The following is a 26097-nucleotide window of genomic DNA, read 5'->3' on the forward strand; positions in this document are numbered from 1 at the left end:
GGTTTGAAGTAATTTCCCTCTGAGTCCATATAGCGTCACAATCTGGAGAAGATAGTCTGGGATCCATGGAGAAGGAAGATGGTGTTCCAGCCAAGCTTTTTACTCAGATGAAGACAGCTGAGGACTTCCACAATCCTCCCTCTGTGAGCAGAATGCTACCTGGGCTGGGAAGATATCTAAGTGACAGAAGCCGTTGGAGAATTTCAGCAGTCAGGTCATGCAAAAAAGGAGAGTAGTGTGGGAGGTGGGAGCTCCATATTTGACTTTTTTCCCTTAAGGAAACCACTAGATTTTTCCAGACAACATTTGGAAGGCTAAAATTTGATTACCCTAAATAACAGGCAAAGATTTTGAGGTTTTTGCATATTCTTTCTGACTCAGTAAAGAGGGAGGGGCAAAGCAGAATAACGTTCTATTAATCTGCTTTATGGAATTTATCAGTTTAAAGTTACTGCTTGTAATTGTTTGAAAGTAAAAGCAGTATTTATATTGGAGGACTTTATTCTTTTTATATCTTCTTTGGACAACCTGTGTAGACCCAATCAAAACTCCTGAACTTGAAACTGACTGTGATTTAGTTTATTCTACAAGGACATGGGAACTAAATATGGCCTCTCACTGCCTTGGTGGGAGGATAAATTAACTACATTTCAAAAACTTTCAGAAAGAAAAAGTGTTAAGCTAGAAACCTTTGCATTTTTTCCAGGGACACCACAGTCTTCTATTCTTGTGTGGTTCAGGTCACCTGTGTGGGTGGCATCTCTACCCCACCATCCTGTCTGGGCTGACAGTCGGAAGAGCCTCCATAAATACTCCCCTGAGTGGCTGAACCCTCACTCCCTGTGACTCTTTGACATGCAGAGCTCTGACTTTCTGTTTGTGTCACTGAACCTGGCAGGAGGTACTCACAAGGTTCCTGCCTGGGTGGCAACCATTGGACACATCCTCTTCAGAAACACTGCCCTTTTTGGTCTTACAGTCCTCTGGTATGGGGAAACAAGGTTGCATGAACTGAATATTTGTGTCTCCCCAAATCATATGTTGAAATGCTAACTCCCAAAGTGATGTTATTAGCAGACAGAGCTTTGGGGAGGTAGTTAGGTCATGAAAGTGGAGCCTTCATGAATGGGATAAATGTCCGTGTAGAACCGACCCCAGACATCTCCCTTGCCATCTTTCTGCTAAGTAAGGATGCACAGGAGACAGCAGTCTGCAAAGCCAGTGAGGGCTCTCACCAGAACACAATCATGCTTCCTTCTGATTTTAGACTGCTAGTCTCTAGAACTGAGAAATAAACTTCTGTAATTTGTAGAATTTTAGACTAAAGTTAGGTGCATACATAGAAGGTGGAGATAGTAGGATCACAGCTCAAGACCAGGGTGGGCAAAGTGAAATACTCTCTCAAAGAACAAGCCAGGCATAGTGGTTCATACCTATAATTCCAGCTCTTCAGGTGGAAGGAATAGAGAAGGATCTCAGTCCGAGATCTCAGACCAGGGCAAAAGTGAGACCCTATCTGAAAAATAATTAGATCAAAAAGGGACTGGGGCATGGCTCAAGTCGTAAAGCGCTTGCCTGGCAAGTACAGACCCCCAGTGCTGCCGACAAAATTTAAAAATACCCAGTTTATAATATTTTGTTATTACAGTTAGGAGTGATTAAGACATGGGTATACCGAAGGGGCTACTGGTAGTCCTTGAGTAGGTAGGGGATTTTTACGGCTTCCTATAACTTCTTCTGTCAATCAACAGTTTCCATCATTGCAAGCAGCCTGTTGCCCTTGACTGGAGCTCATTGGACTTCACACATTACTGCTCAAAGAAGACATCAAAGACAAAGTATGTCCTGTCTAGCTATATCACAACTGTACTTAAGGGCCTCACCACGTGAGCCTGAGGAAAGAAGTCCTTGGCTTTTAACCATAAACTGTCCTCCTAGAAATGTCTTTGCTTGTTTCAGTGTTCCCACTGGAGAAATGAACTCCAGAAAACAGGTAGCAGTATGTACTAGGGGCATCAAGGGTTGTCCACAGTGCGCCTGCTGAGGGGGCCATCAACAAACAGGTAGACAGTCTGAATAGGAACTTTTCCAACACACATGTGCACATGATTTATTATCCTTATTATCATATCTGGAAGCACAGCACTAAAGCCTTCTAGGTCATGCACACAGGAAGCATAGACACTGCTCATAGCAGATGTTTGACATGGAAAAGCAACTGGAAATGAGGCAGATATCCATTGGCAGGAAAATGATTGACAAAATGTGGCATATTTCACATATTATAAATATTATGATGTAGCAGTGAGAATGAATGAGCCACAGCTATTTGAGACAACATGGATGGACTGAGAAGCACAATGGACAGTAGAAGAAAGAGATCACATTAAGGTCTCCTTTTGACAAAAATAACCAAAGCTTTAAGTGCACGTGTATGTGGGATGAAACTATTCTCTAAAAAGCAGAGGAATGAGCTGGACATGGTGGTACATGCCTGTAATCCTAGCACTCAGGAGGCTGAGGCAAGAGGATCATGAGTTCAAGTGTAGCCTGGGCTACAGAGAATTTGAGACCAGTCAGGCTATATAGTGAAACTCTATCTCAAAAAACAAAATAACAAAAATCTCCATTAAAACCAAAATCAAACAAACAAATAAAAAATAACTAGGGGAATGACAGACTGAGCAGAAGAATTGGGTAAAGGAAGAATGCAAGGGCGAAGACAATGTTAGGTGTTAATTCTCGCACTGGGTAGTGAGTCTGGCTCATGTTCCATGTGGTATAATGACTTATGGTTTGGATCTGAAATGTTCCCCAAAGGCTTCTGTGTTCAAGGCTTGGTCCCCAGTGCAGCACTGTTCAGAGCTGGGACTTCCAGGAAGTGATTGGATTGTGAGGACTTTGACCTCATCAATGGATGGGTTCATGGTTTGATGGGCTATTGAGAAGTGATAGAGACTGAGGAGATGGGACCTTGTTGAAGACAGTATTTTCTTCAGGAAAGTCCTTGAGGACTATATCTTATTCTCTCTCTCTCTCTCTTTCTGTACACCATGAGGTGAGCAGCTTTGCTCTACCATGTCTCCCTGCCACAATGTTTGCCTCACCAAATGCCTAGAAACAACAGAGCCAAGTGACCATGTACTGAAACCACTGAGATCGGAAGCCAAAATAAATCTTTTAAGTTGATTTTCCCAGGTATTTTAGTATGGTGAGAGAAAACTGACTAATAGCCTAAGTTACTTCTGTTCCTTTGTAGATACAAGATACTGTGTTAAGATAATAAGAAACAATAATTATCTATAGTCATGATGAGTTACTCGGGTGAGATTTCAAATTTCAGTGTTCAAAAGTTTAGAAATTCTCTAATTCGAATCTCTAATTCTATATATGCCAAAAAGCCTTCCAAAGGGACTTGACTACCACTATACTTTGATTCTGGAATGTCCCCCAAAGGCTCCTGTGTTAGAGGCTTAGTCCCCCACTTGGGCTGTTGGGAAGTTATGGAAACTTTAAGAGGTGGGGCCTGGTGGGAAGTTTTAGGTCACCAGGGTGTGCTCTTGAGGAAGATTGTGGGGCCCTGGTCTCTTTTGCTATGCTTCCCATCCTCATCCGGACCATGAGGCAAAGCAGGTACTCCCTGCCGTGACGTGCTTCCTTATCACAGGCCCAAAAGCAACTGCGCCTACTGGCCATGGATCAAACCCTCCAAAACTGAGAGCCAAAATAAACCTTTTATAATTTGATAAACCTTTATCTCATTTATTTCTTATAATAACAAAAAGCTGACTAACACAGTTACATTTGCAGAACTCTTTAGTGACTAAGCAGAGACCAGAACTCCTGTGTCATAACTCTTAGTTCATAAACCTCCTCCTATGCTCACCCCCCAAATTCTTCTTTCTCCTTCTCTGTCTCCTCCTTTTTGTCAGTGTGAAAACAAAGCAACACTTATGGAAGCATGACAATGGATGGTTTTAACATCTCCAGTCTAGGAGATGCCTGAACAAGCAAAGTCAAGTTTCTCTCTGGCTATGTCATTTTTCAAGGAGTATCTGCTTGACCAAGTTGTACTCCACACTAAAGTGTTGAAAAGTTTACTTGAACACTGATTTGTGGCTCTCTGCTATCTTAAAAATAAAATGGCAGCCTGGAAATATGCTGATAAGCATATATTCTTTAATTACATTTTTAATAGCATTTCGGATATGGCTATGAGGTAGACCTGGCTCCAGGAGAAGAAGGAAATGTCTGTTCAAATGTAGTGTCTTTCATCAATAATTTAAATCAGTTGTCACTAGTGAAAGGAATTGTAATGAACCACATCAATGTATTTTACTTACTTAAAATTAAGCATTTGCTCCTTTCTTCCTGAAAAAATGAGAGAGAACAATGCAACTAATTCAGGTCATCTACAGTGGATCCCCTGGAATGTGGAAAGAGAATCTACCCTCCTTTGTGTGGGTCTGTGATCCTGTACACGTACCCTCTCTACATGAGCACCTCCCCACGCTGAGGGTGATTTTATGATTTTACTGTTGAAGATCATGCATGTTATTTCTTTTATTGTTTTTTTTTTTTTTACAGTACTGGGGTTTGAACTCAGGGCCCTGCACTTGCTAGGCAAGTGCTCTACTATTTGAATCTTACCTTTAGCTCTCATTTTATTTGTCTGACATGACTTTTCAATACTTGTCACTTACTTCCCTAGTAATGGTTTTTCCAATATTGGGAAAACTTACTGCATTGGGCTTATTGAGAAACTGTAGATTGGTGTGTGATTCTTTATGAATGACAAGGAATTTTCCATGACCTGATAGCTACTAAAGCTATTCACTAACTATTTCCAGTACTCCTCCCCTGCACCCCATAAGGTGCCCTCCACCCCTTGAAGTTAGGTAGAGCTACATGACTTGCTATTGCCGTTGAAGTAGGAGTATAAGAGAAGGACATAACCTTCAAGGGGAAATTTCAAGAGTCAGTGCAAGATTTGCTGTGTTCCTTCTTTGCTGCATTAGTAACTACGACAACATGGATGTGGAAAACCCCTCATGCTCCTGCTGTGTTTTGGATGTGGTTCTCTCCAGCCTTTAACCTCTAGGGAGTAGGTTATATCTCTCACGGCTTGACCAGTTACCATGAGAACAGGTTGTGATAGAGCGAGGCTAGCCCATTGTTTGGCCTCTTCTGCACATGTCACTTGTCACTCTGGCATACATTTTCTCCATGTGATGCCATCTGCCATGTTATGATGTAGCACGAGGCCCTTGACGATGTGGCCACCAAACTTGAACATCTTAGTCCTCAAATAAACCAAATAAACCTCTTTTCCTTATAAGGAATCCACTTTAAGGTAACACAAAATGAACTAACATTCCTTGAATGAACACAGCATGGAGTACTCTTCCAGCTAAGTGGTGAGGATATGTCATATGAGTAAGAAATGAACAGAGGTTTATTTTAAATCTTTGAGATTTGGGAGGCTACCTTATACTGGCTGATTCACTGATTACACACCATTATTTTGCAACCCACTTACTTATCATTAGATGTGACTCCACTATCTAGGGAGGTTTCTTAGGAAATATTCATTTGGATGTTGTTGGCTCCATCCATAAATTTCTTCTACAAGGACCACTGGAGACCCTTCCTATGTAACCACAATAGATTAAAATGGGAATTGAAGAAGAGACAACGACCAAGAGAAACTGGAATCCACATTTATTGATTGAGAGATACACACATGGAAGTTAAAACACTTAGTGAAATATTGGATTCACAGGTTATTTCCAGCACATAAAGAATATCCAGTTATTTTACACATGAAGTGTTACAGTAATCAGTTCACATTGTAAGAAAGCTTACAAAGCTAAAGGCGAAAATGAAAGACCTCACTACCCAAAATGTGCTTTGCAACAAGGCATTTCCTAGGACCATATGTAAGAAACAATACCAAGATTAGTTGAAGTTCTTATCTTTGCATTCATTAGTCTTTAAATCCCATGTGCTATAGATGCTCTGTGCCACATGACCAGATCAATGGGGATTGTGAATGTGAATTATTCTTGTCTTTCGTTGTGGAAATAGGAGAATCTTCCAAGATAATCCTGCCTAAAGGCTAGTTTTCTTTCGGTAAATTTTTCTTCCTGAATTTGAAGAAGCCACGTTTTCAAGGAAAAATTTATCCACAGACTATATTCCCAAACTCCACTCATCTGAAGAAGTCATAGCAAATTAATGTGCTTTGTGTCTTCATAATCTTAGTTTTCTGTCCCTTGTAGAAAGAGAGCGGCACTTGGCATTCCCTACAGCTCACTGCTATTTCTTCTCTATCCATGAGGAGGAGCAAGGGGTGACAGGAGCTACAGACTTCATAGCAGTACACTGCGTGATAATAAGATAGAACGCGTGTTTGGGGGGCAGGTGTATGATTGCATTTGTCAATCTCATTTTCAGTCATGGTTACCCTTCTACAACCTCCAAAGCTGTACACTGACTGTTTTTGTGCTTCTAGTGTTTTATCTTTCTATGACAGCAGGGCAGTGTGCTGCCAGAACTGTGCTTTTATAGGGCCTTACCTACATGGCTGCTAGTCAGTAAATCTTTTTCCTGTACCCTGACTCAACAAGCCAAGGGGAACGAGGCTCTTAGAACATTTAGGCCATAAGCATCATCATGAGTATTTGGTGACCAGAGAGGCAGAGGAGCAGCATAACCTGCTGTCTCTCTGAGCCCAAACTGCCAAGCAAAGGACTGTACATGAATGTCCTTAATCTTTGCCCACCTAAGCCCAGACAATCCAAAGAGCCACAGTTGTATTCATCATGAAGTATTCAGATGTCAAATGACCTTCCACTAAGAAAACCTGGACACATATCCAACCAACCCATCCCTGCTCTGAACTGTGTATTTACAAAGGTGCTGGACACACAGACTTTCAAATAATCATCACTACAAAGGATTCACAGATAAGTTCTTCACATATATATATATATATATATATATATATATATATATATATCCCCAAATCACATTAAGAAAGAGGAAAAATGGTTCACCACTAGGTATCTAAGAAGAAAAAGATGGGTTTTCAAAACACCAATCAACATGTCTATTGCATTTAGATAAACAGCCAAAAATAACATTTAAATTAAATTACAGTACATCTATACACCATTTCACTGAAATTACACATAAATACCTACATTATAGCTACACAAAGTGCATAGGCACTGTTCTTCATGCGTGAACCAAGTGTCAGCGTGTATACACAAGAATTTCATGCTTTGACAACTAGCTGTACTTGAAAACAGATACAGTCTTAGCCAGTTGAGGGCACATCTAATCCGTTTGCTTAATGAGGGTAGGCCAAATACATACTAGTACACCTTCCACATAACTTACTACTTTTTAAAACATGGTAAAATACTAGCCTTCCTGCCATATCAGAAAATGTACTTGGTGGTGGAATGACACCTCGTCTTTTCAGTGGCTATTGATTTACCTTTTGGGAAGACTACATAATTATTCACCTGAGGACAAAACCTTTTTCTAAACAATCTGAGTGTGACACTAACCTTCCACTTCCAGCCCCCAATCATAGGGCATTGCTTCTTAATGGATACTAATTTTCTTTAAAAATATGCACTAACTTTGTACAACAATGTGACATGTACTACCGTTTTTCTTGGCAAGAATTAAACTGTACCAAATCTGAACTGATGTCCTTCTTAGCAGTCATCTTCAGCCTTTACTACTCAAAGTCTTCATAAGCCAATTTTCATGTTAACATTTAAGAAGGCATGAAAAGTTCTGATATAGACATATTCCTTCTGCTATAGCTTTGCCTTTGCTCATCTTAGAGAAAAGAAAAATTAGAATGATTAGGTGAATAAACAAGGCCTGGTGTCAAAGATAAAAAATCAGCACCATTCCTTGGATATTGTTTAAGTATGTATCTTAGCTACCTAAGAGACTTAAGCAATGCCATGTTGTTAATTTGGTCATGTTCATTGCGTCACTAAGGACTAGGTTCTTAAGTTTCTCAAATGTGGCCATATGCTCAGGAAAAAAAAAACTCAATTACTCTAAATTGCTGTAGAAATGTCTTGTGCTCTAATTAGTTACAATTCTATGTATGTGGTTATATCAAAAATTCCATAAGAAAATATCTGTCTGCAAAATTACAGATACTAAATAGATTAATTCAGTCTACTCTGAGTCTTTATGATTTCTGAAGAGTAGATAGAAACCTATAATATTATTAAAGGCTAAATTAATATCAAACATATTCTATCCAGCACTATAAATATGTTTCTCATGCTTTTATAAATAATAACAAAGAAGCTTATAGATTTGTCTAAGAAAGAATGTAATATTGGGCTGAAATAACTTGTGAGCTTGGGGCGCAATACTGATCAGAAGGGAATATATTGTTCCTGGTAACATAGATTCTTACCAGGAAGCAAAAATATATCTGCTGGCAGCAAGATAAAATTAGATTCACAGTTTGCCAGCTCTCTCATCAAGCTGTAGAAAACAAATAGAAAAAGAATATACAAAAATTCTCAAAAAAGTAGTTTTTTTATATACAAATCTCTATAGTGACCAGATAATCTGATCTGTGTTGTGCAATATGGAGATGCAATGCTGAGATTTTCCAGAGAAGAAGGAAAAGAGGGAATTAAGATGATTTGTAGAAGAATCTGGATGCCAAAAAAGAGTTCCTAATAAGGAAAATAAATCCCATGGAGTCGTAGGCCACCCAGAGGCAACTTTCTGATTGTACATATCAGAGAATTCACTCCATGGGGGAGAAAAGTTAGAGATGTACTACTGGACCAACTTGGTTGGCTGGTGAGTATATTTGTCCTCTACCAAAGGTAGCAAGCTGTTCCTAGGCAGGCTAAATGGTTGTCATGAGAAGAAACAGAGCCCCCAAAGTAGCAAGACTCAGACTGCGTCATCCCCTTGTCTCAAGGGGATGATGATAAGGGCGATAGTCTGTAGTTAAGTTTCAACACTCACCCAGGAATTGGGGATGTCTCCAGAGGAACTGGGGACCTGTTGCTACCCATTGTCTTGGTCAAGTGATAACTCTGCAAAGCATCAAAGTCTGTTCCAGTAGATTTTATTCTCAGCACAAAAGAGCCCTGCATGACAACCAGGACTTTAAAGAATATCAGAATGGATTCTTGACTCAGAACTTGGAAGATAAAGCAAGGCTGGACAGACAAAAAGTAAAACCTGGTCAGTAATTATTCAGGATATTATTTAGAAAAAAATAGGAACTTCAGGACTTGTCTCACTTTTCTATGTGTTCTTAAATAGATTGATGACAAAACTGTTTATCTTGAGGCTTTTGTATCAGGCCTTATGTAAGAATGGAAATTAAAAAAAAAAAAAAACCAAGCAAAGAACATCAAAAAATTAATGGTTTTAGCTTAGCTTTACATCCCACTCCCCTAAATCTGAAGAGCTGAAGTCTTTCTCTGGCAATAAATGTATTCACCACATAAGATATAGCAACTCTACTCTGTACTTAGCAGAAGATTGGACAAAGGGCATAGATAAAAGCAATGGGCCATTGCACTAAGACCAGAAAGTGCAAGAGGTTGTTTAAGGGTTTTGGCTAGTGACATGAATCTTGCCTGTCACCCGGCATTGAAAGGGCCACACTAGTTGGCAAAACTCCAGTCTTATAAATTAGACTTTCTCTTCCTGCAATGTGATGCCACTGATAAAAGAAAAGCAAGCAGAAGATTTGAGAATGAATTTCATCAAATATTCCTGCAAATCCCTCCGGAGGAAGGGCTCCACCCAACTTACTTGTGAATGGATGTGTGTGTCTGCATGTAAACAGAGGAGCAATGGTTTTACAGACAGTTGCTGTGGTTGTGTAAGTCTTGCACCAAATTTCACAAGTGTTCAAGTTTATTTGCCAAAGGCTCCCAAATTCCCATACTGGGTTGGCAATAACAACCGTTTGGGGAAGATTATGTGGTTTGAGTATTCAGAGTGGGCTCTGTTGCTACAGCAGGAATGATGCAAGAATTCAAGTGCAGCTGTGACACGTCCAGTCCCTCATGGTGACTCTGGAAGTATGTTTCCCTGAGCTGAATTGCTACTTGTATGAGGACAGTGAGTTTAGGTAAAAGAAACTTTTATAAAAGGATATTTACTAGTGTCTCAAAAACTAGTAAACTAAAGATTAACATGACCACCTTCCAAGCTTGTAAACCATAAAATGAATAGAGGCTTGGATTTAATTTCTCCCAAAGGGCATAAAAAATTTAAATTGATTATTCATTATTGTGTGCCTCTCTGGCTTAAAAAATAAATGAATAATATTTTACAGTGGCAGACCTCTTAAGGAAGAAAAGAATAAAGCAGAGATTATAATACCATAGATATGTGGGACCAGAAGGGGATTTCAATCATTTAATCCAAACCCTTCTCTTTTCATATAGAAGAAAATGAAGCTTGGACAGAAAGTGGCTTGGGTAAGTCATATAGCTACAAATGAGCAGAGTCTAAATCAAATATTTCCTCTTCCAAACTACATTTCTCATCATTTTTGCATCACTGTCTGATGAGTTGTGTTAGGCTTATAAAATTAGATATTATCCAATTAAGATTACCTGTTATCTGTTCTAAAACTAACCCTCACACCAACCTATATAGTTGTTTACTAAGTTGTCTCTTAAGCAGTGGTATAAGAGGAAAGGAAGAAGAAAAGTGGAAAATTGGGAGGGACATTAGGGAAGATCATGAGCTGATATTTCATGAGCAACTTTGAACTCACTCCAACAAGGAGAACCATCTGCCTCTAGTGCCACTTGCCTGGACTAGCACACAGTAACCCCTCTTCTAGGTCTGATACCCAGACCACAAATCTTCTCTGGCAAGTAGATTAACAAAACTTTCACTTCAGACTGTCTACTTTAACTTCATCTTCTTATTGCCCCTGTTTATGTCCAAGTGTCCTTATTCAAGAGGAAGTACTACAACTAAAAATCTCATTTGGTCCTTTTTCTTGGCTTGGAATGAATTCAGTTGGAAACTTTGCAAAGCATAACCAAAAACCCAGACTACTGGATGGCCTGAGAAAGAGAGAGAAGAGAGAGAGAGTAGTTAAGAGGGGAGAACCATTTCCCCTGGGGTGTAACTGTTGTGCACTTTTAGTCATTAAACCGGACAAGAGCTGCTCATACTTCTTTCTTAAGAGCAGAACCATAGAGTATTATCTCTGAGCAAGTGCATACTTACTTGGATTTATTGTTATGTGTCATGGGGAATATTGAATGACAGAAACCTTGATTTCTGACAAAAGCGAAAAAATTATAACAAACTTTTGCTATTGAGAACAAAAGAAAGTGTGGTATTTGCAAAAACATGACAGGATGGGTTTCCTTTGGAGACCCAGTAGATAAAGTTTCCCAACCACTCAACTCTGAAAAGGTCTCTTGACTAGATACACTTGCAAGTTCACATTTTTCCAGGCACAGTAGAAGTTACCTGAGACCGAATCTGTTGGGCACCACAATTTCTGGCATCACCTATCAAGCATTGCCCCATGGACCAAATTTCTCCCAAGCTGTTCTCAGCTTCCATGATCTAAATCCAGGGGCTAGGCGTTTTGGCACCCTTTCTTTAAGCTTTTGTGAATATCCAGACTTATTAGTGATTCTAGAGAAGAAATAAATATTTGTCTTTCATGAGGCATTGTAACTTCTGTTGGCAATGAGAACACAGGCTGTGTTTCTATACCCAACAGGAAAAAAAAGCAGAATCTGATAGTTGCCTAAGGTCCTAAAATCACCTGCAGGCCTTTGCTGGGGATTGGGGTGTTTAAATCCGATGGTTGCCTGGATTCTTCGATGCATATTATATTGGGTCAGGGGACACCCTCAAAAATATAAGGTAAAGCATTATCTTAAAAGATAAACCATTCTTTTTACTGACTGGGTTGGATTTTTTAAATTTTAGTAAATAGTTAAATTATGATTCCACTTGGGCTTCCCAAAGGGCAGGATTGAAAAAGGGAAAGAAGGAAGGATTAAAGTCTACTTACTTGGTTTTCTTCTGAAATTATTCTGATTCCTAAAAATAGCAAATGAGCTTATTAAAAATGGTGTTGCCAAAGCTCTGACTTACACATTTTACAGGATATGGTGTATTACTTGACCTGCTGTGTGTGTGTGTGTGTGTGTGTGTGTAGCATTCATGAATCATCAAAGATGAATGGACCAATATAAGCATTCATACCCAGGAGGGGCCTTTCAGGATAAATTTACACATATAATTGACAGGTATCTTATGTAGATCAAGGTTATTAGAGGTATACTCTGGATACATCTGTTCTGTTTATGGCATGTATTCTGGGCAAGGGAATCCCCAATGGGCATGGCATGGAAAGAATGAATGAAGACTAAAAAAAATCCCAGAGGACACAATCATATGTCAACTCCACACCCATCCTGGATTTTCGGGCTAGTTCTGAATTTGATAAATTATTTTTTTAAAAATATGATTTGCTGAATTTCCAGATAAATGTGACCTCCTAAGAATATTCTCATGAGATACTGCATATAGTCTCAAACCAGAAAAACCTGCAATGTGAAGCCATGCACTTTGTTTCTTCTGAACAGACTGTCCTTTATCTGTTTCTATGTTAACAGGATAGCTAGGGAAAAGCTGAAGACAAAACAAACCAGGTTTTCAGGCAGATCTTGTGACCATTCCTATGAGAAACATGTTGGTACACACAAATGCCAAGTTGGCCTTCCACAGGAAAAAACCAACAAGCTTCTAGATGCTTTGTTTGGATCCTCCCATTCACCACAGAAAAGCTCACAAGGGCATCATTTAAAGACAATCCTAAACAGAGTCACAGCTGAACCCATGAACTGACCCATTGGCCCACCTATCTATTGTAAATGCAACTACTGGATTTGGTCATATCCTTGGCTACCCTGTTAACTGTCCATCTAAGAAGATGAAGACAAATGGCATTTTTACAAAATGAAGACCATGGCTAGCTTGCCATGGTTGTGCATGCTTATAATTCTAGCACTTGGGAAGCTGAGGCAAGAGGATTGTGAGTTTGAGACCAGCCTGGGCTACTTTATAGCAAAATCCAGTCTCAAAACAAAACAAAAAACAAAACACAGATATGCTTAATACTGTTCAATAGAAATCCTTGTTCAAAAATAACTAGGGCTTTTGAGACAAAAACAACTGAAATTCATGTCTTTTGTATGTTCTAAAGCTGTCTGATCTGGAAGAAAGAAGTCACAGGTGTGAGTAAAGAGGAGAGATGATATGTATAAACACCCTTCCTTCAGATAATTTGGATTCTATAGCTACTCATGAGAATCTCTGCAACCTTAGATGACACACCTACTCCTGCCTATGGCAGGTTCTACCTACTCTTCTTTCGAGTTGAATATGCTGTATTTCTCCATGATTCAAGTCCCCAGCCAACTCCCAAACCCAGAAACGAAGAGAATACTGTGGATTACTTAATAGAAAATAATAATAGAGACATTAAAAATTTAGTTTTCATAACCAATCATTAAGTATTTGTTGGCTGCCTACTATATTCAAGGCACTGTACTATGCAAATTATACATTTATTCCTCCACACTTTCACGGCCTTAGAAAGGATTCCAGCTGGAAAGTTGTGTAGAGCCATCCTTTGTTCCCACTAATGGTTCAAGGCTGCCTGGACTCTGCCATAGGAAGGTCATCTTTATAGATTTTGCACAGATGTTTGTTTTCTGTCCCTTTCCCACTGAGCAGGAAGACTGGCTCTGCTTCCAACTGTGGTCTGCAACTGCTTTCACGTGCTTTGATACAACGGAAAGTTTTCTACCTATTAGATAAATACCAGTTTGTTTTTATCAACATGTGGTATGGAAAGAGGCACAGCCAACACAAGTGTCCTCCATGTGTGAGGATGGTAACATGATCAGGCCATCAAGGTGGATGAGAATACAATGGAAATAATTTAGAGATTGAAAATATCTTTTTTCTTGGAAATTCAAATAAGAAACTTTTGGATGAAGCAAAGAAAGCAAAACATAGATCAGAAAAATCTCACCTGATTTTACTATACCAGATGAATGCAAATCAAACATAGGTGAATTTGAATATGTAAATCTGATGAAAGTTTATGTTGACTGTGCTCCCTTATTTTTGTCAATATATACAGTAGTCATACATAAAATACTTCTTAATCAATTTTCCAATGCAGATAGAATTAAGACACATACTTTGAAATTTCAACCATCATTCACATAGTCTAGATAGGGGGATGCAGAGGGGCTCCACAATTAGCTTCCTTTAAGAGTACGGGGCCCACTAAAATGCTCTGAAATATTTATCTTGAAGAGTACACAAAAGATGAGTTGTCAGAGTTCCCTAAGCCAGATAATTGCTCTCAATTTATGCAGGCGTACACTCTACATTTCCAGAGACTTCTACCAGAATCTCTTGTGTGTAACAAGGCAAGACATGAACACTTTAAGGAATAACACACCAAATGTGTGCTCATTGTCCCAAGTCCCTGGAGTGTACCACGCTGCTTTCATCATGTCTCCTGGGAGAAAGAGCATCCACCATTCTGTACTGACAGAAGAGGAAGCTGGCAAGAATGTGTCTTCAATTCAAAGTGATTCCTCCAGCAGCATCCATTCAAACAATAATACAAGTGAGAAAATTAGATGGTTATGAAGCATTATTTGGCAAAGACACAGCACCGTGCCTGTCATCACGTACTCACAACAGCTCCTCTAAGCCTCAGCTAGCAGATTAAGTAAACAGAAATATACGCATTTTTCCTTTTTTTAAAAAGAAAGCTTGTTTATAGCATCTTTTACCATAAGATATGCTGGGGAGTTTATTCATGAATTTGCTGAGAGTCATTTCCTTATTTTTCACGTTTCCAAGGCTCTTCCTCAACACTGCAGTCAGCTGACTTTCCATTGGCTGCCAGAGTTACCTGAAAATAATTATCATCAACATCCAGCTTACAGGCCACAAACCAGAAAAAAAGCCCATGGATTATGTGGAGAAGCACTAGATCTAGAGTTATAATACATGGCCAACATATTAGTTTTTAATGGAGCTCCTTCAAAGTTAATTTTGAACTTGTGTTGGTCTTCAACAGTGATTTGAGAATTAAATTATCCATATTTGCCTTGAGGGTCCTGAGGGATTACAGATGCTTTGTAATTTGGGAGCTAACTTCTACTATATTTTTAGGGTTGTGGGATATCTCACTGCCCATAGACTCATCACACTATGGCATCATCCTTAAAATATAGTGAGTGCTACTCCACACAACCACAGAGGAAAAAAAAATCCAGAAGTAGGCAGCTAGTTCTACTCATGCATCTAAAAGGTTCAGTTGCAATGAGACAAAGGTGAATTTCATACACCTCAATTTTAAAATCAGAACTCATGATGGTTTGGCTCTACCAAATAAGCTATCTTGGCTTTAAAAATTAAAAAGAAAAGGAAGAGGGGACAGACGAAAAGACTGAGAACAGTAACAATGTAATTCAAATTATGTCAAAGCAGACATTTAATTAGTACAGCTATAATTACCAGACAGTCTATACTATGGTTTCCTGGCTCAAAGCAAACTGAACCCTTATGCAGAATGGAAGGTTCTCTCCTCCACTTCTAAGTAGTTTTCCTAGCTTACCTTCTGTCTGCCTGTCCTCAACGTCATGTGCAAACTTAAACCCACGACTGATATTCCACATAATGGAGAGACTGGATTTATGGAAGCATTAGAATATGGAGACATGACAAACGCAGCAATGTTTAAAAGAAATCGGACCTTCCTCTTACCCAAGTGGAAGTAGTGAAATGCATGCATTGTGAGCATGCAACATGCTAGGAATAGAGACCCAGTGCCCTTCATAAACCAAGCAAATGAAAATAAAAGCTATTCATTCCTCCAATTCCCATTAGCACCCCCCCACACACACTCTTTTAGAAAGCACATGCAATTAGCAATGACTGTTCCACATGCGGCTAATTTATATTAAAATTAAAAAGTTATTGCATAACTTCACACTTCTATTACCAGGCAAGAATTTGAAACTACCGATCAACATGACATAACAATGCTTGAAGTGGTTAATGTTTTGACCAGAGCTACAGCAAGTTGGTTTCCCCTTCAGTGAACTGTCAAGGAAGACTGCCAGGAACAGACTGTCTGTCTGGAGAAAGCTTCCTATTTATTATGATCTTGAATGTGCTTATTTGGCTCTCAGTGATGAATCAGATCAACGGCAGTGCAAAGTTATCAATCACAATGAGGTGCCTTTGGAAGAATTAGACAACACTTGGAGGAGATGTTTGGGTTTTGTTTATAAATACTGGGCCTATGTTTCATATGTAGTTGGGGCAGATTTCTCGGGCATTTCCTTTCTTGACCAAACTGAAGAAAACTGTGACTCTAGTCTCCCACCCATTCCACTCCTCATTGGTCCAAACACCTGGGTAATAGAAAATCAAAAGAGGAAAGCATTGATATTGTCTGTGCTGGTTTTAAAAAACTGAAAGGCCTGAGACTAAGAATTGCCTGGGAAGAAGTTCAAAGGGATAAATATTGTGAAAAAGGGTATACATTTATCCCCATTGCTCTATAGCTGCCTCTTTCCATATCACTGTCAACACAAGTAACTGACCTAGAGTGGGAAGGGCCAACTTGTGTTGGCTGAGAACTCACCTTCACTGAGCTGAACCCAATCTCTTCACTAAAAATGCAAATGTCTGAGTTTTTACACCAAGAAGTCCATTTTCGTCATCTTCAAGACCTGCTCAGTTTGGTCATGAGCCATTCAAATGCTAATTAACCAACACATCTGCTGGTGATAGGTTGGTTAGTCAATTTTATAGAGAGACTAAGCAATGATCCCTACAAAACTGTCCTACAGAAAGGTCATCTGAAATATAGCATGCAATCAAGATGCTGAAAGGGTACACTCAACAAATATCGAGTGTCTGCAATATGCCAGACACTATTTTAAGAGCTAGGACATGATAATGACAAATGGAGTGGAAGTCCCACTGCACTCTTCGTGAGTTTGCTTCCAAGTGATAGGGATAATTCATAAATATCTCCCTTTAGACTTTGAAATATTTTGCTTAAACCTATAAATCAAATTTCTCCTGATTTCCTTTAAGAAAAGAAAAATCGAAGAACTCTGAAATCTAAAGACGTCTCTGTGCCTATACACCTCCTTTTTGTAACCACATTCTCCACAATATTTTTTAAAAAGTAAAACCTCTTGAGGCCCTAAAAGGGCTGTGCACAGACAACTAACCACTAGGACTATTTTTACAAACAACTGTGAAATTAAAATGCATTTTGTCTCATACTATTTTTCCTTGTATGACTATGGTGTGAGTTCAAATCTTCTTTCCTCTACAATGCTGCATATTCTTTTTGCTGTGCTCCAATGTGTAATTCAAGATATTGTAAGTAATGGGAACTCAGTAAATATTTGATGAATGATCAGAATATAGCATGTCATTGGAATGAGGTAGGGGCACTCAGCTAAATCTTACAAGGCATACAATTAGTACTTGGTAAATTTAATAGCGTATAAAGCCATTCTATAAGCACATTGACTCTTGTTGATCTAAACTAATATTTTGATGGGGGAGTAATCCAGTGCATTCACTCAGATGGGAAAAATATTAACTTTCCAAGAGAATGATTACGAAGGTACATCTGAATTTTTCAAAAATAAAATTATTTTCATTGAGTCAGTTAATTTATACAATTGCCTTCTTGATGGATAGTTTCCCTCCCTAATTTGTATGAGAGCCCTGGTTCACCTGCACATATATGTAATGGAGAGAAGACAAGCAAAAGTCTGTCTGATCCATAGAATTCTGGATCTATGAGACAGTCTATTAAAGAGATTTGCTACTGTGTTACCCTTAGCTTTCCTACAGAAACCATGATGTGTATTTATAATGACCCAGATGTAACACAGAAAGAAATTAACAATGAAATGGAAGCTTATCAACACGAGTTCAAAAGGTAGCAGACCTCTGTGTTGGGTTCAGATTGTCCTCTACTGCTGCGTGAAATCATTTTAGCAAACCAACCCCAAGTTGTCTCTGCTCACCTGTCAGGGTTTCTCCAAGTTTGCTTCACTCTGGTCATGACACTCTGTCGTTAACAATGTCAAGTTAGTTACAGTGAAAGCTAGCCAGAGTCTATCGTGTTTGAAGACTTGACACCCAATAGCTTGGAAGAGAACCCAGAACATCCATGCAGCAGAAATGATGGCACCACTAGGCAGTGTGTGAGCTATAATTTTTTTTCTTTAAAACTCTCTGGATAACTTTTCTGAAGGATAATTATTCTTGAAATTGCCTCCCCATTTTTGAGGCAAAGTAAAAGCCAGATAAATTTACCCTTACTACAAAAATAATTAAGAGGAAAAATAACTGATCAAAATTATGTGGGAACATTTTTTAACCAGTATGTGATATACAGCAAGGAGGAATACTGTATAAATTAAATGGTATTTGCTAGGTATATCTCTTAATGTTTCATTTGAAACACAGAATAGAAGAGTTAATAGGATATTTGAAAATACAAATTCTTGAGCAAAATACTCAAGAAAATCGACCAAATTAGAGCAGTAGAGTGGATCCAGGAAGCAAAATGGTTGTTATACATCAAGGAGATGAACCAAGCAACTGATTGACTGTTTTAGTGTTAGACCTGTTGGTTTCCTGCCATGTTATACATGGAGAAAGATGGTCTGGGACTCATAGAAGCTTGGGTTACATGACACTTTACAAAAATGTAACAGCAATGGATGCAGGGCTTTGTGTTTTTTAAGAAATTGAGCATGCACTACTATATACAGGTCTCGATGTCCAGGAATGGGAAAGGTACCTTGCACTCATCTACTATGACAGAGTTGTGTGCAGAATAGACACATTGATTAGAGTTGCTTTCCCTATGGTTCTTCATGTCATCATAAACGGATTGAGTCTTCGTCATCTCAATGTCTTCATGCACTCGATGTTGGGAGTCAATGGTATCCAGCTCAGACTTGGAGAGGTGATAGACAATCCCAGCCCCAAAAGAGTCACCCACAACATTGACCGATGTTCTCATCCTGTCCCTGGTGATGAAGAACAGAATTTTAGTGAGGAAGGAGCATTGTTGTTGTTGAGAGGTCAAAGTCTAGAACAGAGACACTTATGGTTGTGTTCTGTCTCTACCTTTTCTCCCTGGTTGACTTGTGATAAGTTACTTAGCATTTACGAGCCTTGATTTCCTTGTTTGTCAGCAAGAGATAACAGCTGCACTACCCACACGTGAAAACATTAAGATACCATAGGTAATGTGCTCAGTAAAAATGCCTGATGAATACTAAACAGCCAATAAACAGTAACAATGAGAAGGAAAAGGAGAAGGAAAAAATTAGGAAATAATGCATCCAATCCCAAAATTAATAACCGTGATTCAGATACACCTAGTTGTACCCAACAATTTCCCCTGATTTAAACTGTTCTTTGAAAACTCCACACTACCTCTGTTTATTTACTGGTTCCACTGGAAAAAAAACTAATGAGCTGTGAATTCTCCCATAATTAAAAATCCATATTTCTGTAAGGATGTAAACTAACCTTCCCTCCTCCTCTACTCCAGGACCCTCACCTCCTAAATCCATCTTTTTGTAAGGATACAAACTAGCCTTTCCTTCTCCCACCCCACCCCCGCCACCACCCCAGAACCCTCACTGCCTATCTCCGACGCCAGAAGACACAGCTATTAGATAAGGAACCCAGTCACAATTTTCTTATTGATCAATATGTGTTGTGTCTATGTGTCCTGGAAAAAGTCCCAAAATATTTTCTGTGAACCTAAATTAAAAAAAAAAAAGAAAAATTAAATCTCCTGGAGTGTTGATGGATCCAGAAAGTATTAAAGATGTCTGTCCTCAAGTCTTGTGTTGCAAGTTCTGAGATGAAATAATATAAATCTTCCTTGTAAAAATCATTACTAACTAAGGAAAAAAGCTAATTAATTTCTTAAGAATAAGTTGTGGCCTCTCATCTTTCAGTACAAGCCAAATGACTGTGCAGAATCCTTTGGCCATGTTAATAGATACATGAGGCCTAAAAAGGAAGGATGCTAGAAAACCATTAAGTAAATAAATGTAAAAAAAAGGAAAGAAAGATTAGGTAAAGATGCTACTGAAACATTGTTAGTTCAGGACACAATAGCCTTCCACTCAAATAACAGGACTACTATGATTATTTCTAGGCAAAATAGAATCCTTAAAGGCCTGAATTAAATTCTAGTTGCTTTGATTAAATCTATCTTATCAGAAAATAGTAAAGTGGCACTAGGGCACGTCTGGCCTGGCTACGTTGCAAAGCCAGCTGTTTGCGAGCTGTCCTGACTTCAACCATGACACTGCCCATGAAAAACTTGAACTGTCAGGCTATCTCTCCATCGCAGAATGCTCTTGCCCTTTATCTGCCCTGGAGAGTCTGTGTGAGGGAAACAGAATATGTACATGAACGAAGACAAAAGTCTTGAAGTCATGCGCAAAATCACTCACTTGTAGTAAGCAGATCACTAAGAGTCTCCAGTACAGGTGTGTGCAAAGGAATGCATGATAGTAGTTTAAAAACAACAAGATTATCTTAGATAGCAGTAAGATGTTCTTGTGTGCTGCTGCACAGTGGGGTGACTACAGATAGCAGTAATGTATTGCACATTTTGAAAAGCTAGGAGAAAGAATTTTGAAATTTTCACTGTAAAGAAATGCTAAATGCTTGAGGAGATAGATGTTTAAGTGATTTAAACATTATACAATGTACATATGTATCAAAACATTGCAAAGTATCCCATTAATGTAAACAATTTTGTGTTTTATATGCCCATCTTTAAATATTTTTTTAAAAAGTATGATAAGAGAAAAAGAAAGACGCATGGGTTGTAGAGCATGGATTCGGATGCTGGGTTTGCTCTTATCTGTGGAAAACCTTGGTCACATTAACATTTGTGACTTCAGATGTCTCATCTGTAACATTGAAATAATAAAAGTGTCCAATACATTAAGGTCATTAGGAAAATTAAATAGCATAACAAAGTGCTTAGCACAGTTGTAGACATAGATATATATATATCACAGTTGTGATACATAACCTTTAATATTACTATAAGATTTATTAAATCAATTCAAGTATATTTTTGATATCGTTCCTAACTGGAATTTCCTAACACACTTATTTAGGCTACTGCCTTCCCCTGGAAACATTAACCCTATATATAAGGCAATTCCTGTGACACTACTTCTACTAATTAGCTGTATTAATTGTTCATCATTCAGCCAACAATTCAACTATATAGGTTGAGCATCCCTAACCCAAAAATTTGAAATGCAGCAAAATATGAAAATTTTGAGCACCAACATGATGCTATTGGGGGGAAATTCCATCTTACCTCATGTGACAGGTCACAGACCAAATGCAAGTACACTGATAATGTTATATAAAATAATATTCAGGTTGTATGTATAAGGTACATGTGAAACATGAGTCTTGTATTTCAACTTGGGTTCCATCCCCAACACATCACATTGTGAATCGGACAAATATTCCAAAATCTTGAAAGGAAACCTGAAACACTGCTGGTCACAAGCATTTCAGACAAGGGATACTTTCATCTCTCCAATACCCTTGACCGACTGTTAAATTCCAAAGAATGCTAGTATCCTCAAAAGCAACACTATGACCTGATGGCCCAAAAGAGCCTTCTCTATTGGCAAACAGAGAGACCCAAAGTTATGGTATTGATGGTCGCAATAATAATGAAAACAAGAGCTAAGATTTGTGTCATATTTACTACTTATAGTACTATATGCTATAGAATATTACCTTAATTTGCACAACAACTCTATAAGAGTTGTATTCACATTTAATACCTGAAAAACTGAGGCCTGGAGAGATTAAGTGGCTTCCTAAGGTCCCAGGTCCTAGTAAACTTAAGGATCCAAATTTAAACACAGACTGCCACATGTTGCAAAGCACTTCAGAGCCAGACAACCCTGATTTTGAATCTAGCTCGGCCACTTACCAACTGTGATTTGGATGACTTGCTGCTGTGGTCTAATATTTGTGCCCCCTCTCCTCAAGTCATTCATTGAAATCTAATTTCTAAGGTGATGGTATTAGCAGAGGAAGCATTTGGGAAGTGATTAGGTCATGAGGGTACAGCCCTCAGGAATTGAATTAAAGCCTTTATAGAAGAGACTCAACAGAGATCCCTTGCCACTTACTCCATGTGATTATAATCTATGAGGAAGTGAACTCTTCCAGAACTAAATCTTGGAGTTCCCAGTATCTAGAACTGTGAGAAATAAATTTCTGTGGTTAATAAGCCACCTATTCTCTGATAGTTTGTTATAGCTACTTGAATAGACTAAAATATTTGCTGAAGCAGAATTTTCTTCATGTATCCAAAATAACTACTTCTTAGGATCTGGAGAACATAAAACCAGTTCATGACCCATAGCCTATATCCGTTATGTGCTGGCTTCTTCCTCTGTTTGGGATGTTCATACAACATCATGCGAACAAAAGCACAAAACACTATGCTAAAAGGTTAATAACTCCTCTAGTGGGCCATTTCTACTCAAAAGTACTATAAGTTAATATATTCCTATTTCTTCAATCTTTGACTTTCTTTGACACCAAGCTCCTATACTGCTGAAGCAACTACTGAACCAAGTTTCTGTAATAAATTTGTGGGTGAGCTTTTCCATATTTGTTCACTACCATACCTCTTCTATACCATTAGAACTTGAATTCAAAAAGGAACACTGGCCAATAGAAACAGCCATCAGGAAAGGAATAGATGGAAGGCAGAGTGTATAGAATCAAAGAAGACTGATGTTTGATACCCAAACAAAGATTTTTTTTAAAAGGGCCCTGGACCTGGGGATAGAGCTATATTGTGTTATCTGACTCCCTCACCTAGGAAATCACATCTCACTGGAACATGAAATAGGGAATAAGGTTAATCCCAAACTCACAGGAGACTGTGAGGGTTGAATACAATGAGAGAAACACTCACTAAGTCTTAAGTACTCATTACAAGTTGTAGGAACTCATGAGCATGAAAACATTCTTTTTCTTATACCTGTTAACAGTTAATTAAAAAGAAGAAAAGAGCATCAACTTTTAGAGTTGCTGAATTTTTGTTAGTGAATTCATTTATTCAATAGATGCTTATGCTTATGCACTTATTCAATAGATGAGCAACTTAGTGTGTACAGGGTACTAAATCAAGTGCTCAGGACAGCAAGAATAAGGCAGGGCCCTTTCAACTCTCCTCTTTTCCCAAGAACTCCTACTCTGTTTACTTATCTATCCCACTAGTGTGAGATCAATATTCTAATAGGAATAATTACCGGTGCTATAGGATAGTGTAGGTGGGATGCTTTATTACATGTGGGACATAAGAAAAGCTTCCAGTAGAGTGTCTTGAGTTAGGCCCAAAGAATGAGTCCCCTCAAAATGAGCTAGATGTGAGAGAAATGGCACGCATGAGGGCAGAGCACCCAGAGGAATTTTAGATGGCTGAGTACAGTGAGAGAGACAGCAAGTAAGAATTAACTAAATCACATATGGCTTCACTAGCCATGTTCAGAAATTTAGGACTTTATTCTCAGCATGATGAAGACCCACTGGAGGAAAATATCATGCCTATCCATTGTGAGGAATGGACTAAAGGACAAGACTGACCAAGTGAAATCAGTTATTGAGGCTATGGTAGGTATATAGAAGGATGGGTCTGATGGAGATTTAGGAGACAGAACTGCAGGACTTGACGACTAACTGGTTATAGGGAATACAAAAGAAAACAGTCTCTCTTAGGATTCTGGTTTGGGTAACCAGTGGACAGCCATGATATGTAGGGGGACACAAATGGCAGGGTGGGTAAGATTCTGACTTTGATTTGAACACATTCAGTATGAGGCAGATGACCCGGTCAAGAGGAATGTCTCACAGGTGACCAGGAATAATATGCACTTCAGAGATGAAGGTGGTAAAATGAAAATCATCACATCACAGAGAGGGCCATAGGTATCACAGGGGTGTTTGGTTCACCAGAGAGAATGTAGAGTGACAAGAGCAGACAATCTAGGCTATAAGGCTAAGGGCAACCAACATTTAAGGAAATGGTGAAAAGAAACTAGTAGTGTTTGGCATTTCATAAGTGAGAAAAAGTATTTTTTTAAAGTGGGAGGGTGGCAGACAATGTCAATTTTACCTAGTGTTTTGGAAAAGAAGTACCTCTTGGTTTTAGTAATACAGAAGTTACTATTGACCTGCCATGTTCAGTTTCTATGCAGAGGTGGGAACAGAAGGTAGCCCACTGTAAGTAAAAACATGCAGGGTAAAGAAGTAGGAACGTTATGTATACTCTTCAAGATTGATTGTGAAATGGAGAAAGAATGGTTGATGAGGCAGAAAGTATAGAAAAAGATTTTTGACTTCATTTTAAGAAGTGGAATAATTGAACTTTTTTAAATACTAAAGAGAAAGAGCCAGTAGAGAAGGAGACAATAAAGGTATAGGGAAGAGGAAATAATTTATGGAACTAAGTCCCTAGGAGATTTGAAGGGATAGATCCAAAGTGGAAATGGTGGCCTTGACACTATTCCATCATTAAATAAGAAAAGGAGAAAGGGGCAAGTTTATGAAGGTAGATTTCTAAGTGAGACAACAAGAGTTAAAAAAAAAAAAAAAAAGACCTGTCAAATAGCAAGATGCTGATTTGGATTAAACTGCAACATCAGAGCCCTATCATGCCAGGTTTCTCTGCCACAAAGCATCCTGGGAATACTCCCAGGATGCTCAGCTAGGAGGTCAATCATGGCTACTCTGTATGTATCTTTCTTTCTGAAGATAATGCAAAGCAAAGCACCAATGAGGACACCAGGAGAATATCTGGCCAATTCTGGGGAAGTCCTACTCTGGGCCAAAGCAGGATATGAGAATTTATGGTTCACATGTGGAAAGTTTCTCCACAGGCAAATACTTTCATTTTCCCTCACAACCATCCCTGACCTCTCAGGAAACCATGTCTTTCATGTTGACCTTGAGTTTTTAGGCTACTTGGTAAAAAGAAGAAAGAAAAGAACTAGCATTGTTGATACCATTTTTGGGTCTGGTCCTATGTGTCGGGCTGCAAAAAGGGGCCAGAGATGAGGGCAGAATCTTGTATTGAATAGATTCACTACAGATGACAAAGCTATCTTTTCAGGGCTGCCAGGAACCAAAATTGAGAGGGGCCTTGACTGTTATTTCATGAGTCACTGGGTCTGGCTGACTGGAAGAAAAGCAATTGCCAGGGTGCTGTGTCTCTCTTCTTTCTCTTGTTCTAAATCCTCTGGCAGTGAGATGTGGGGTTGCCTGAAAGCCCTGGTTCTCACAGAAAAATAGAGGTGAGGGAGTTGGATCACTCATAACTTACCTGGCTCCTTGCATTGGGTTAAGCCATATGATACTGCCATTCCTATAAGTCTAAAAAGGTCTAAATAGTGGGGTGCCACTCACTGCCTCACACCTGTAATCTTTGCTACTTGTAAGGCTGAGATTGGAAGGATCTCAGTTCAAGGCCAGCCCAGGCAAAGAGTTCACAAGATCACATCGCAAATGAAAAAGTGGCTCATACCTATCATTCCAGCTATGATAGGAAGCACAAATAGAATGCTCAATGTCCAGGCTGGCTTGGGCAAAAAGCGAGATATCTCCAAAATAACCACAGTCAAAAGAGCTGGAGGTATGGCTCAAGTAGTAGAGTGCCTGCCTAGCATGCACAAAGTACTGAGTTCAAACTCTAGTACTACCAAAAAATTACTTTAAATAGAAAGGCCAAATATTGTCAGTTTCATATGATTCAACTTCATGAAAACAAACCACAGTGTCTGCTCTCAGTAGGCCGGGTGCTGAGGGACTGTCTTCAAGGGCACAGTGTGGCAGAAGGGTCACTTAAGGCCCCAGGTCTGAGCAGGCTGGCATGAT

The 26097-nt window shown here is 38.9% G+C and overlaps 1 protein-coding gene across 3 annotated transcripts in view; it reads right to left on the bottom strand.

Annotated features, from left to right (window-relative positions):
• Window positions 1–5706: 5706 nt before the first annotated feature.
• Window positions 5707–26097, bottom strand: part of Slc1a2 (solute carrier family 1 member 2) — a 144924-nt gene continuing 124533 nt past the window's right edge. For all 3 annotated transcript variants that reach the window (XM_074044485.1, XM_074044480.1, XM_074044491.1), the window contains 2 exons: window positions 18941–19172; window positions 5707–15004 (listed from right to left, as the gene is read on the bottom strand). In XM_074044485.1, the coding sequence (XP_073900586.1) occupies window positions 14933–15004; window positions 18941–19172 (304 nt within the window). In that variant the 3' untranslated portion in view covers window positions 5707–14932. The remainder of the gene's footprint in view (window positions 15005–18940; window positions 19173–26097) is intronic.

Source organism: Castor canadensis, chromosome 1, assembly GCF_047511655.1.
Source record: "Castor canadensis chromosome 1, mCasCan1.hap1v2, whole genome shotgun sequence".
NCBI lineage: Eukaryota > Metazoa > Chordata > Mammalia > Rodentia > Castoridae > Castor > Castor canadensis.